General features: G+C 45.4%; 1 protein-coding gene across 4 annotated transcripts in view; it reads right to left on the reverse strand.

Annotated features, from left to right (window-relative positions):
* The window catches only part of LOC139241030 (SPRY domain-containing protein 3-like), a 313,798-nt gene extending 299,554 nt beyond the window's left edge, over positions 1-14,244 (reverse strand). For 2 of the 4 annotated variants that reach the window (XM_070869752.1, XM_070869748.1), the window contains exons 1-4: positions 14,149-14,237; positions 7,028-7,173; positions 5,078-5,153; positions 1,683-1,807 (exon numbers count right to left, since the gene is read on the reverse strand). In XM_070869752.1, the coding sequence (XP_070725853.1) occupies positions 1,683-1,807; positions 5,078-5,153; positions 7,028-7,155 (329 nt within the window). In that variant the 5' untranslated portion in view covers positions 7,156-7,173; positions 14,149-14,237. Of the gene's footprint in view, positions 1-1,682; positions 1,808-5,077; positions 5,154-7,027; positions 7,174-13,497; positions 13,571-14,148 lie in introns of those variants that run through there. The other 2 variants (XM_070869751.1, XM_070869750.1) reach the window with 2 other exon arrangements.
* Between the last annotated feature and the right edge of the window lie 1,215 nt (positions 14,245-15,459).

Consider the following 15,459-nt stretch of genomic DNA (forward strand, 5'->3'; position numbering starts at 1 on the left):
CGGCAGGGATAGTGGATGCATTGGTTGCAATTTATCAAAATTCCCTGGATTCTGGGGAGGTCCCAACAGATTGGAAAACTGCAAATGTAACATCCCTATTTAAAAAAGGAGGCAGACAAAAAGCAGGAAACAATAGACCAGGTAGCCTAACATCTGTGGCTGGGAAAATGTTGGAGTCCATTATTAAAGAAGCAGTAACAGGTCATTTGGAAAAGCATAATTCAGTCAGGCAGAGTCAGCATGGATTTATGAAGGGGAAGTCATGTTTGACAAATTTGCTGGAATTCTTTGAGGATGTAATGAAGAGTGGATAAAGGGGAACCAGTGGATGTGGTGTACTTGGATTTCCAGAAGGCATTTGAAATGGTGCCACATAAAAGGTTACTGACCAAAATAAAAGTTCACGGGGTTGGGGGTAATATATTAGCATGGATGGAGGATTGGCTAACTAACAGAAAACAGTCGGGAATGTTTCATTCTCGGGTTGGCAATCAGTAACTGGTGGGGTGCCGCAGGGATCAGTGCTGGGACCCCAACTATTTACAATCTATATTAACTTGGAAGAAAGGACCGAGTGTAACGTAGCCAAGTTTGCTGACGATACAAAGATGGGAGGAAAAGCAATGTGCGAGAAGAACACAAAAAATCTGCAAAAGGACATAAACAGGCTAAGTGAGTGGGCAAAAATTTGGCAGAGGAGTATAATGTTGGAAAGTGTGAGGCCATGCACTTTGGCAGAAAAAAAATCAAAGAGCAAACTATTATTTAAATGGAGAAAAATTGCAAAGTGCCACAGTACAGCAGGACCTGAGGTACTTGTGCATGAAACACAAAAGGATAGTATGCAGGTACAGCAAGTGATCAGGAAGGCCAATGGAATCTTGGCCTTTATTGCAAAGGGGATGGAGTATAAAAGCAGGGAAGTCTTACTACAGTTATATAAGGTATTGGTGAGGCCACACCTGGAATACTGCGTGCAGTTTTGGTTTCCACATTTACGAAAGGATATACTTGCTTTGGAGGCAGTTCAGAGAAGGTTCACTAGGTTGATTCCGGAGATGAGGGGGTTGACTTATGAGGAAAGGTTGAGCAGGTTGGGCCTCTACTCACTGGAATTCAGAAGAATGAGAGGTGATCTTATCGAAATGTATAAGATTATGAGGGGGCTTGACAAGGTGGATGCAGAGAGGATGTTTCCACTGATGGGGAGACTCAAACTAGAGGGCACGATCTTAGAATAAGGAGACGCCCATTTAAAACAGAGATGAGAAATTTCTTCAGAGGGTTGTAAATCTGTGGAATTCGCTGCCTGAGAAGAGCTGTGGAAGCTGGGACATTGAATAAATTTAAGACAGAAATAGACGGTTTCTTAATCGATAAAGGGATAAGGGGTTATGGGGAGCAGGCAGGGAAGTGGAGCTGAGTCCATGATCAGATCAGCCATGATGTTATTGAATGGCGGAGCAGGCTCGAGGGGCCGTATGGCCTACTCCTGCTCCTATTTCTTATGTTCTTATGTTCAAAGTAATTAATTGCATATGAAGCACTTGGAGATATTTGCGAGTGTGATAAAGTGCTGCATAAATAAGTTTTTTCTTTAACAACTTCCACTGCAGCAGAACAAAATAAAGATATTTCAGGCACATTATTTTCTACTTCAATTTTTCTTCTGTCTTACTCACTTGCCGTCATCTGCATGGTAGGCAACAGAATGTGGAAGCCATCCTGGCTGGTGATCTAGCTTGTAATATAGAGGGACTAATCCCACTGCAATGGTCCCTCGCACACCAGTATCCACTATACATACCTACAGGGAGTAAAAACAGTTCATGTTTCATTAACAAACTGGCATATTTGTGCACAACAGTACTGTTGCTCAATAATAACTAGTCTTCCGATCAGCTGACACAAACTTAAACTCGAGCCCAGCAGCATTGCTATAAACGATCTCTTTCTGTCACATGGCTCAGAGCCACACAGAGAAATTCAGCATCCATAACCCAAGATAGCAGAAACACCAGAGACGCAAACTCAAGTGGGGAAACAAACCGCACTGTTTACATTTATACTGTGCCTTTTAACTGTAACATGGCAAGCTGCGTTACAGAAGGGGTGGGAGCACTGAGCAGGCAGCGAGGTAACGATACAAAGGTGGGAGGAAAAGCAATGAGTGAGAAGGACACAAAAAATCTGCAAAAGGACATAGACAGGCTAAGTGACTTAGCAAAAATTTGGCAGATGGAGTGTAATGTTGGAAAGTGTGAGATTATGCACTTTGACAGAAAAAAAATCAAAGAGCAAGTTATTATTTAAATGGAGAAAGATTGCAAAGTGCTGCAGTACAGCGGGACCTGGAGGTTCTTGTGCATGAAACAAGAAAAGGTTAGTATGCAGGTACAGCAAGTGATCAGGAAGGCCAATGGAATCTTGGCCTTTATTGCAAAGGGGATGGAGTATAAAAGCAGGGAAGTCTTGCTACAGTTATACAGGGTATTGGTGAGGCCACACCTGGAATACTGTGTGCAGTTTTGGTTTCCATATTTACAAAAGGATATACCTGCTTTGGAGGCAGTTCAGAAAAGTTTCACAAGGTTGATTCCGGAGATGAGGGGGTTGACTTATGAGGAAAGGTTGAGTACGTTGGGCCTCTACTCATTGGAATTCAGAAGAATGAGAGGTGATCTTATCGAAAAACATAAGATTATGAGGGGGTTTGACAAGGTGGATGCAGAGAGGATGTTTCCACTGATAGGGGAGACTAGAACTAGAGGGCATGATCTTAGAATAAGGAGCCGCCCATTTAAAACTGAGATGAGGAGGAATTTCTTCTCAGAGGGTTGTAAATCTGTGGAATTCGCTGCCTCAGAGCTGTGGAAACTGGGGCATTGAATAAATTTAAGACAGAGATAGACAGTTTCTTAACCGATAAGGGGATAAGGGGTTATGGGGAGCAGGTGCGGAAGTGGACCGGAGTCCATGATCGGATCAGCCATGATCGTATTTTGAATGGCGGAGCAGGCTCGAGGGGCCGTATGGCCTACTCCTGCTCCTATTTCTTTCTTTTTAAATCTGCTGTCATGACCCCTCTCCAAAAAAAAAAACCCTTGACCCCCTCGTGCTTGCAAACTACAGCCCCATCTCCAACCTCCCTTTTCTCTCCAAAGTCCTTGAACGTGATGTCGCCTCCCAAATCCGTGCCCATCTTTCCCGGAACTCCACTTCAATCGGGTTTCCACTCCTGCTACAGTACTGAAACATCAAAGTCACAAATGACATCCTATGTGACTATGACAAAGGTAAACTATCCGTCCTTGTCCTTTTTCGTTTGTCGGCAGCCTTTGACACGCTTGACCACTCCATCTTTATCAACACCTCTCCACCATCGTCCAGCTGGGTGGGACTGCACTCGCCTGGTTCCATTCTTATCTGTCTCATCGTAGCCAGAGAATCACCTGCAACGGCTTCTCTTCCCGTCCCGCATCGTTACCTCTGGTGTCCCCCAAGGATCTATCTTTGGCCCCCTCCTATTTCTCATCTCCATGTTGCCCCTGGGTGACATCATCCGAAAACACAGCGTCAGTTTCCACATGTACGCTGAAACACCCAGCTCTACCTCACCATCACTTCACTCGACCCCTCCACGGTCTCTAAATTGTCAGACTGCTTGTCCCACATCCAGTTCTGGAGAAGCAGAAATTTTCTTCAATTAAATATTGGGAAGACCGAAGCCATTGTTTTCGGTCCCCGCCACAAACTCTGTTCCCGAGCCACTGACTCCATCCCTCTCCCCAACTTCTGTCTGAGGCTGGACCACAATGTTCGCAACCTTGGTGTCATATTTGACCCTGAAATGCGTTGTTTTAAGTGGGGGGGAGCAGGAAAGAGATTTGTTTGAGAATGGGTTTGTTTAAGGATATCTTGTGATGTAACAATGGTCTCCTGGTGTTTCCTTGGTTGCCTTCAGGAGCCAGGGAGTTATTTTGAAATATTTTTCCACAATGGTCACTTTTCCCCCTGTTTTTCTGCCTCCCTAGGGGTTAGTATCACTCGTGTTTGCACAGTCTAATGGATACAATGAACATTGATGAGTCTGATGGACTTTTCTCAGCTTTCTAAATGTCAGGTTGGCTCAGTGGTTGCTATCATTTGAGTCAGAAGGTTGTCGGTTCAAGTCCCACTCCAGAGATTTGAGCTCATAATCTAAGGTGACACTTCAGTGCTGTTCTGAAGAGTGCAGCATTGAGAGAGGCATTGTTCTTTGGATGAGATGTGAAACCGAGGCTCCGTCTACCTGTTCAAGTGGATGTAAAAGATCCCATGGCAATATTCAAAGGCGAGCAGGGAGTTGTCCTGATGGCCTGGCTAACAATCCTCCCTCAACCAAAATCAAAAACATATAAATGACCAGTTAGTCTCTCATTTGCTTTTTGTGCGACCTTTCTGGTTGCCCCATTTGCCAACAAAACAGTAGAAATGCAAATGTTCTCATCATGCATAACAGACCTCGAGAGACTATTCAAAACAATCTTTGTTAAAATTGAAACCTACTCTCTAGGTAATTAAAATGTTCATTCATCCAACCTGAATGGGCAAGTGAAGCCCCAAATGTCACTTACTGACAGTTACTCTATTAGTCTGAAAAAAAAATATATTGCCTCAACTGTAGTTCAAAGGTTGGAGTAATTTAAAACCACTCCTTCCCATCGGGTTCCACAGGTACATTCGAAGTACTGGGTCTTTATCTCTGCCGAGTTGGTTTTGACCAGCAACACACACACAGGCAAGACATCTGCTTGAAGGTCTAAATGTTCTATTGATCTTGCTGCAGTTATTCAGAAATTTAGGAATAACTGATTGAATAATGTTTTTACATGCACGAAAACCCGTCCTGGACAGTGACTTCACCTCAGCTTAGTGTACTCTTCAACTGTAGCAAGTGACGTGGATTTAATTTAAATGACAGTGCGGGTCTGACTGGAGACACACTGCAGGTTACGGCTTCAATAATCTTGCTTTGCTACACAGTTTCAAAAGCCTGGCACTGCACAACAAACACAGCTCATTTAGATTCACGTACCTCAAAATAATTGTTCTCCTTGGTCATAGGACGAGGGGCCATGTAACAGCCAACTTCATCCGAGTTTCCATGGTAACTGAAAAGCCACACAAAGATTAACTGAGTATGTCAAGTTGTTCTAAACAGCAGAAGTTATGTTTTGAGATTAATTTACAAAGAACATATTAGAAGCAGATGTGCAATCTTTGCTCCTGGACTGCAGTGATGGGAATGCCGTCCTTTGTTAATGACCAGTGTATGCTACCATCTCCGTCCTGTCAATAGATTGGGCTCAGCTTTCCCCATTTCCTACTCAAGTAAGATGGTGATTTTCAAGTACATATGTTTCAAATTTTAAAACCACCAATGCGTTCTTGGCCAATTGCTCTTTGATATGCAATCAATGAAGTACATTACCTCCAGAAAACAATGCAACTCCACTCTGTAGTCGCTGCATGTTTTTTCTTGCGCATGTGCAAATCGCATTTGAGATCCCTTGCTTCGACCCTCCTCGGAGACGGTGGACAGCACTCAGCCCAATCTGCACAGGACCTGAACGATGCGGCCACCTGCTCCACAAGCGGAAGATGACGGATGACCCGAAGTGTCCCAGACCATGGAACATGTCACATCAACTTGCTCACTGAGATCTGTGGCGGGAGGCACCTCATTTCTCCACTCGGCATCTCAAGAGGCCATCGAATGGATAGCCAAACTCGACATCCCATTGTAAGGTTTTCCCATCATACGAAATAACAACTGCAAAATCGCCTCTCCCGCGAGGCGAATGGCAAGAGTTGACAATACTAATTACATAAATTGAACATGTTGTAGCCAGTGAGATGTAACCTGCACCTCGACTGTGAGCCTGTCCATAATTGACTTGAGAGTCAGTCAGTCGCACTGTCGATTTCAACTACACTAGTCACCTTTTTCCAATAGTCCAGGAACCAACATGAGAAAAGTTAAATAAATGTAATTGCAGCACCCACCAGTTTACAGAAAGGGGTGTTTCCATGGGGACAACAGGATTAAAAATGGGGCTTCAGTTTTTCTCTCACATACAGTTCACACACCGTCACAGTAGGCTGTGCTACTAGTTCAAATGTATCCAGTCTTGACTCCAGGGCGACAAGTCCAAAACCAGAGAGGGGGCAGGGATGGGCATCAGACTCTGGCTGGGTCTCGGTTTACTTTACTGCTGATGAAAGCCTAGTACCTTCAGGCTGCACGGCATGTACTCCTACACAGCAGGCGATCCCCAGGTGGGCAGGAGAAACGTTTCAAGGACACCCTCAATGCCTCCTTGATAAAGTGCAACATCCTCACCGACATCTGGGAGCCCCTGACCAAAGACCGCCCTAAGTGGCGGAAGTGCATCCGGGAGGGCGCTGAGCGCTTCTAGTCTCGTCGCCAAGAGCATGCAGAAAACAAGCGCAGGCAGCGGAAGGAGCGTGCGGCAAACCTGTCCCACCCTCCCCTTCACGACTATCTGTCCCACCTGTGACAGAGTCTGTAATTCCCGTATTGGACTGTTCAGCCACCTGAGATTGACTTTGAGTACAAGCAAGTCTTCCTCTACTTCGAGGGACTGCCAATAACCTTAAGGCTCAGCAGGGAAACTTGCCACAGTGGAAAGCCTGCTGATACACACACAAAGCTTAGCCACTTCGGTGAGATATCAGAGTATGGCCATCTATAGTGGAACCCCAGCAGAAGTCAGTGACTGCAGGAAGGGATAAAGAAAACACAGAAATCTAGCATAAAACCACATTCAAAGAGGAGGAAACAATCAAAAAGGAAATGTATTTCCCCGGTTTTAACACCACGCACAGAATCACCAAGCCATTCAATGGCAACATTCCCATACCCCAGAACGTAGAGTGCCGGGCCTTCCATCACAGATTGTAGCAGCTTTGTCACTGATTCACGTACATTAAAGCAGAGCTACTGTTCTAGGGGAAGCATTACCTCAGTATATCTCCATCAACAAGAATGCGTTTGTATCTCTCTTGATGACGTACTGCTCGCACTTCTCTTATTTCCCTTATTCTTCTCCTCCAATTTAGGAACCTGTAGTGCAAGTTGAAGTCCTCCATTTCCTGCAACTGCAAATCCTATAGAGCAAAGAAATCTTCAGAGATAAATTTGCAGCCTTAATCTTTTAGATCGAATTAGCTGAGCTGTCCAGATCTGGAGTTCTGAAACCTGGGCCAAATTCGAGCAAGTCTGAGCCAAGATATCGAGCTGAGACTGACATTGGGATTTGAAATTCAATCCCAGTTGAAGTGAGCTTCATTGATGCGCTGGATTATTTAATTGGATGAGTTGATCTACCTTGGTGGTTTACAAATCCCATGCCGGAGTTAACTGCATCTCAGCTCTTTAAAGCACAGGAAACGGTTATCATGCTCGGCAGCTGAATTATGGATTCAAATGCTTACTTGACCATTATTCAGTAGTAAGTGTCTAACATCTCCCTGTATGACATTATATACGCAGTAGATGATTTAATTTACAGCAACGTTTAAAGTAAACAAAGCACAGGATACCCAATTGAAGGGCTGGGTGTTTTTCCAGAGTTTGAGTGGACCAAGCATACAAATTCTGTACAACCACCATTACATTTTACACAAATCCAAACAAACAAATCCTACAATGCAGCGATATGAAAACGTCACACACATATTCACTGAAATCCCAGTGACAATGCTGAGTTTACTTCTGCTCAACTTTCCTCTCTGACAACTACAAGGTTGCCAACGGCAATTAGGTCTGCCAGCCTCGATGGGAGTTCTTCGTGGGCAAATCCACAGCACAAAACAGCCCAGAATTCAGCATTAAACTGACAATCTGTTTGGATGACAGAAGAATGCATGATCCAGGACACTGAACCGTCACACTGATGAGTGCCTCTTGCGAGACGGAGTTCAAAAACAATGCTGGGACAGTGTACAGCTCACCTTAACACATGCAACCTATGCTATACCTGACTTGCAGTAAATGATGCTGACACGGAGCACAAAGTGCTAAACATTCCTTTCCCAGCACTACTATCCACATTCTTGATATTTAGCCTGTGCTAGTTCTTCAACTGCTGAGATCGATACTGATCCCATTTCCCCTCCACTTCCCTGTATCCTGATATTTTGTCTTTTCAAATCCGGATACAACTCCCATTTAAATGCTGCTCCAGTCTCTGCCTCCGTAGCCTCTTGTGGCAAGACATTCCCTGTTCTATAACTGCCCTGTGTGAGAACATTTTTTCTCACTTCAGTCTTCCTGTGATAATCCTCAGTCTGTGCCCCCTTGTTACCGATTCACCAACCAGTGGGAATAATCTTTCACTTATAAATCTCTCAAAATCAGCCATGATCTTATTGAATGGCGAAGCAAGCTCGAGGGGCCAAATGGCCGACTCCTGTTCCTATTTCTTATGTTCTTATGTAAAACCTCTCATAACTTTGAAAATCTCTTCTCTCTTCCAGTAAAAAAGCTCATTTTTCAAGCCTTTCTTCATTACTCTACCCTCGCATCTCTGGTGTTAATCAAATGAATCTTCACTATCCCTTTTCCGTGGCTCTAATATCCTTAATATAATGGGGACCCCAGAATTGGGCCAACTGTGGCCGAACCAGTGCCTGGTAACAATGTATCATTACTTCTTCATTCTTGTATTATACACCCCTATTTATACAACTCAAAATGTTATTTTTGGCTTTATCTACCTTTACTTTCAAGGAATTGCGTATTTGAACGACTAAGTCTCTCTGTTCCTGCATATCCCTGTGTCTTTCCACTGAGCGTGCATTCCCATTCCTTGCTTTTCTTTCCAAAAATGCATTACCTCACCCCATCTGCGACCTGTCTTCCTGTTCCACTAACCTGTCTATTCCCTGCTGAAATCTCACACAGTCCTGGTTGCTGAACGTCTATACATAGGAATACCTATCTTAACAAAAGTGAACCCAGCACTGACCCCTGGGTACACCACTTTCTGCCCTCCTTCAATTCAAGCAAAACTTGTTAACCCGAACTCCCCTTTATGTCCATCAATTATTGCTGCAACATTTTCCCTTACAGCATTGGCCTTAATGTTTTTTTAAACAAGCCTCCTGTTATCAAACACTTACTGAAAATCTATATGCACACCTTCTTAAAATACATGTACATATTAATTTGCCTTTACTAATTCCATGCTGCCTGTCCATGATTAACCCATAAACTTCTAAATGCTAATTTAATTTTGAATTATGGATTTTAAGAATTCACCTGGATCTGGTGTTAGACTAACTGGTCTACACAAAGGCCTTACAAAGGCCTTTGACACTGTCAACCGCGAGGGTCTAAGGAGCATCCTCCTCAGTTTCGGATGTCCCCAAAAGTTCGTCAACATCCTCCGCCTGCTCGACGATGACATGCAGGTCGTGATCCTTACCAACAGATCCATCACAGACCCAATCCACGTCCAGACCGGGGTCAAACAGGGCTGCGTCATCGCTCCAACCCTCTTCTCAATCTTCCTCGCTGTCATGTTCCACCTCACAGTCAACAAGCTCCCCGCTGGAGTGGAACTAAACTACAGAACCAGTGGGAACCTGTTTAACCTGCGCCGTCTCCAGGCCAGGTCCAAGACCACCCCAACCTCTGTCGTCGAGCTACAGTACGCGGACGACGCCTGCGTCTGCGCACACACAGAGGCTGAACTCCAGGACATCATCGATGTATTTACTGAGGCGTACAAAAGCATGGGCCTTACACTAAACATCCGTAAGACAAAGGTCCTCCACCAGCCTGTCCTCACTGCACAGCACTGCCCCATAGTCCCCAGTCATCAAGATCCACGGCGCAGCTCTGGACACCGTGGACCATTTCCCATATCTCGGGAACCTCTTATCGACAAGAGCAGACATTGATGATGAGATTCAACACCGCCTCCAGTGAGCCAGTGCAGCCTTCGGCTGCCTGAGGAAAAGTGTGTTGGAACACCAGGCCCTCAAATCTGCCACCAAGCTCATGGTCTATAAGGCTGTAGTGATACCCGCCCTCCTGTATGACTCAGAGACATGGACCATGTACAGTAGACACCTCAAGTCGCTGGAGAAATACCACCAACGATGTCTCCGCAAGATCCTACAAACCCCTTGGGAGGACAGACGCACCAACGTTAGCGTCCTCGACCAGGCCAACATCCCCAGCATTGAAGCACTGACCACACTCGATCAGCTCTGCTGGGCAGGCCACACTGTCTGCCTGCCAGACACGAGACTCCCAAAGCAAGCGCTCTACTCGGAACTCCTTCACGGCAAAGGTGGGCAGAGGAAACGTTACAAGAGCACCCTCAAAGCCTCCCTGATAAAGTGCAACATCCCCACCGACACCTGGGAGTCCCTGGCCAAAGACCGCCATAAGTGGAGGAAGTGCATCCGGGAGGGCGCTGAGCACCTCGAGTCTCATCGCCGAGAGCATGCAGAATCAATCACAGGCAGCGGAAAGAGCGTGCGGCAAACCTGTCCCACCCTCCCCTTCCCTCAACGACTATCTGTGACAGAGACTGTGGTTCTCGTATTGGACTGTTCAGCCACCTAAGGACTCATTTTAAGAGTGGAAGCAAGTCTTCCTTGATTCTGAGGGAATGCCTATGATGATGAACTGGTCTATAGTCAGCCAGTTTAACCTTCTCTTACTTCTTGAATGGAGGTGTTACAGCCCCTGCACAATTTACATCTTTAAGGATTGAATTAACTGTGGCCATCGCCTCTGCTCTCCTCGGACTTTCAATAGCCATCAGGGCCCGGTGACTGATCCACTTTGAGCTCTACTAATGTTTTCAGAATCTATTCCTTTTCTAAAGATCCACATCTTACTCTAGTACATCTACATTCTCATTTCCACCATTTTTGTAAAAAAATATACATTTTATATCCTGAAATACCTTCATCCTCCAACAGATTTCCCCCGTCATCCCCAAATGCTCTTACCCTCTCCAGTTCCTTTCATTATATCTACAGGTTGTTAACCTGTGGAATTCCCTACCGCAGAGAGTTGTTGAGGCCAGTTCACTGGATATATTCAAGAGGGAGTTAGATATGGCCCTTACGGCTAAGGAGATCAAGGTGTATGGAGAGAGCAGGAAAGGGGTACGGAGGGAATGATCAGCCATGATCATATTGAATCGTGGTGCAGGCTCGAAGGGCCGAATGACCTACTCCTGCACCTATTTTCTATGTTTCTATGTTTACTAGCATTTTTCATTTTTGGTCTAATCTCCCTTTGGCGTCAGCCTTGATTTACTGAGCATATTTTCGCCCGAGTCAGAAGCTCGTGGGTTCAAGCCCCACTCAGAGAATTGAGCACAAAGATCCAGGCTGACACTCCAGTGCAGTACTGAGGGAGCGCTGCACTGTCGGAGGTGCTGTCTTTCGGAAAAGACAATAAACCAAGGCCTGCCTGCCCTCTCGGGTGGGACCCATGGTGCTATTCGAAGGGGATCAAGGTAGTTCTACTGGTGTCCTGGCCAACATTTATCATAGAATGATACAGCACAGGAGGCCATTCGACCCATTGTGCCTCTTTGATCTATCCCTCAAACACCACAACACAGATTATTTAGTCATTTAATTCAATGCTCTACGCATATTGGCTGTCGCATTTTCCTACATTATAACAGCATCCGCAGTTCCAAAGTACTTCGACCATGAAACGTTTTCGGATATCCTGAGGTTGTGAAAGATGCTATATAATTGGAAATTTTCACTATTTCTTACAACCTCTCCACTCTCTATATACCTCATGATTCTGTTTAGCATTTTGGTCCTAGTTTTAGATGCCTCCCTTTCAAGTTTCAGTTTAGTTTTAATCTGTTTATTCATGGCTGATAGAGATATTCCTATCTTGTTCTCTATCCATCTCATATTTGAAGATCCCCCATAACCAGCGATACTCATGTCCAAAGAATGAATTTAAAAAATAATTAACAGGTTAAATAATAAATAGAAGCAAAAAGGAACAAGTACTAACAGTACAGTAACCAAACCTGTACATAAATAGGCCTGTCTGCTTAAAAACAGGAAAATAAAGTTTTGAAATTTGTGCAACATTTCTCAACAATTCTTGAAAACCCAATCTCGGATTCCAAGTTAAGTCACGGATTCCCTATAGACATGCAGTAATGGCAAAACAAACAAGGAACTAGAGAAAAATCGAACAATTCCCTCAGAAGATGAGGTAATCTAAGCTTAAATAATTTCTTACACTGAAGTAGACGAGGTGAACGTGGCTTGCACCAAAGCTTCTGAGCAGCCAGATAGTCTTTTTATTTTTGACAACAGATAGCGATTGGAAAATGTAATTGTGACTGCCTTGTCACCCCAGAAAGGATGCCAGCAACAGATCTCATTAGCATTCTGTGAGGTCGATGAAGTGTCTTTGAACAGACATATCATATGCTGGCTATTCTCATTACCATCTCTGCAGGCCACCAATATGATAAACACACAGCTAGCCAGTGCTGGTAGATTAAGCACTCTGCCTCTGACCAAAAAATAACAGTAGTGGACAGTACTGCCTGAGGAGGTTGTTTGTGTTTGCTACTGGCACAAGGATAAACTCTCTTATGCTTTCACAACACCTCTTGTGCTACGACCAAATAATACTTAAAATGCAACATCCCCACCGCCACCTGGGATCCCTGGCCAAAGACTGCCCCAAGTGAAGGAGTAGCATCCGGGAGGACACTGAGCACCTCGAGTCTCATCGCCGAGAGCACGCAGAAATCAAGCGTAGGCAGCGGAAGGAACGTGCGGCAAACCAGACTCTCCACCCACCCTTTCCCTCAACCACTATCATGGGTGGGACAGACAGACAGAGACTGTAATTCCCGTATTGGACTGTACAGCCACTGAAAACTCACTTTGAGTGGAAGCAAGTCTTCCTCGATTTCGAGGGACTGCCTATGATGATGATGGTGATGTGCTGCTACCAAAGTCAGGGCTGCCAACACACCAACAGCTTTCCAAATAATACTTACATTGAAGAGGAGATTTGTCTTCAGTGTTATTATTTTATTCCTTTTATACTAAAGATCTTGCATCTACATAGCATCTTCTCATGCCCTTGGGGTGTCAAAAAGCACTTTGCAATCAATGGATTAATTTGAATTTAGTGGCTAATTTGCACAAGAATGGTGTTGACTGGGGGATGAATGTTGGCGAAGATCTCCCTGCTCTTATTCAAATAATGCCATGGGATCTTTAACATCCCTGAAACACTGGAACAGGCAGACAGCACTTCAGCTTAGGCAACATCTCCAACAATTCATTACTGGGTATCAACCTATACTAAGTCCTGAAGTATGGCTTGAACTCAATCTTCTGACTCATGACAAGAGTGCGAATAACTGAGCCAATCTGACATTATAGCATCGAGTAATAAATACTTGCCTTCAATCCACACAGAAGCTGACTAGATCATTTAGAAGAATGACAGCTTCAGACATTTTCAGTCATTAATTAGGCTCAAGTCAATTATCTGAAAATATAAATCTATGGGCAAGACTGACTTGTCAGCAACAATTGCTGCATTACTTTATTGATCCAGCTGGCTCTAAGTCAGAGACGCCAGATCAGAACATAGTTCCATTTCCCCCATAGCACTCTATGAGTTGATTATGATCACCACGCGTCCAAAGAGATCTGGAGAGACAGAAATCGGTCCATTTTGCGTCGAACTAACTGCAACACTGTACCGGACCTGGGCATGTTGAGTGAGTGCAAAACTCTGTCAATTCCCAGAGTTTGATGTAATCATCAAATAAGGGGGAGGGGGAATTCGCATTCTTCGACAGTGTCAACCCTCAACTTTAATAAGACAGAGACCCCTTCCTCCCACAAGCCAAACCCCAAAGTGTGCTCCCTCACTGCGGCGTGCCACAAGTTCAGTGTTGGCTGCAGTCGAGGTGAGACGCACAGGAGGCCGGCCGGCCACTCACTCACTCACTCACTCACTCTTTCTTTCTTTTCTTTCTCCCCCCCCGCCCCGCCGAAGCAGTTGCGCGCGGACAGGCCTCGCTGTTCGGACAACACACACCCTACCTGGGTTCTGTGCTCACTTCCCTTTTAAGCTGCCGGCACAGCCAGCCGACCACCCCCCTTTAACTATATGACGCACCTCCAGCCCAAACTTCACTGGGAAGCGGAAACATGGCCGCGCAGCTTTTGATCGGCACCGACACCAGCCAAACAGCGAGGGCATGGTGGGCGGAGCGGCGGCACACGGACCAACCGGACCGGCCGAGGGGCGAGCTTTGGCGCGCGGCGGCCGGGCCTCGCAGGGGGGCCGCGAGTGGTCATGCTACGTCACAGCTTACTGGGCTGCACTGTATGGTGACGGGGGCTGTGACCGAGGCCCCGGGCCTCCCCCGCTGCTCACAGACCCGGGCGCGTTACTTAGTTTCTGCAGGAATAACAGCAAGCATGGGACGTGACAGCCGTCAACATCAGAATTCAGAAGAAACCTCTTTACCCAGAGAGCAGTGAGAATGTGGAACTCACTACCACAGGGAGGGGTTGAAGCGAATAGTATCAATGCATTTAAGGGAAGGCTGGACAAACATATGAAGGAGAAGGAAATAGAGGGTTATGCTGATAGATTTAGATGAGAAAAGACGGGAGGAGGCTTGAGTGGAGCATGGACTGGTTGGGCCGAATAGCCCGTTTCTGTGCCGTATATCCCATGTAACATCCAACAGCGTTGGGACGTTTTACTATGTTAAAGGCGCTATATAAATACAAGTTGTTATTGAAATACAATCATAGAACGATTACAGCACAGAAGGAGGCCATTCAGCCGGTCAAGCCCACACTAGCTCTCTGCAAGAGCCCTTAAGCCAGTCACACTCCCTGTCCTTTCCCCGTAGCCCTGCAAATGTTTTTCCTTCAGGTACTTATCCAGCTGCCCTTTAAAAGCCACGATTGAATCTGCCTCCACCATCCTCTCAGTCAGTACATTCCAGATCACAATCACTCGCTGCATAAAAAATGTTTTTCCTCATGTCGCCTTTGGATCTTCTGCCAATCACCTTAAATCTGCATCTTCTGGTTCTCGACCCTTCCACCAATGAGAACAGTCTCTCTTTATCTACTCTGTCCAGATCCCTCATGTTTTGAACACCTCGATCAAATCTCCTCTCAATCTTCTCTGCTCCAAGAAGAACAACCCCAGCTTTTCCAGTCTATCCATGTAACTGAAGTCCCTCATCTCTGGAATTATTCTTGTAAATCTTTTCTGCACCCTCTCTCAGGCCTTTACATCCTGTCTAAAGTGCAGTGTCCAGTTAGAATCAGTGCACATTCCATTAAACATCTGCAGTGTTTCGAACAGCGAGGTGGACTAACATATTATTC

The sequence above is a fragment of the Pristiophorus japonicus genome, chromosome X, assembly GCF_044704955.1.
Source record: "Pristiophorus japonicus isolate sPriJap1 chromosome X, sPriJap1.hap1, whole genome shotgun sequence".
Classification (NCBI taxonomy): domain Eukaryota; kingdom Metazoa; phylum Chordata; class Chondrichthyes; family Pristiophoridae; genus Pristiophorus; species Pristiophorus japonicus.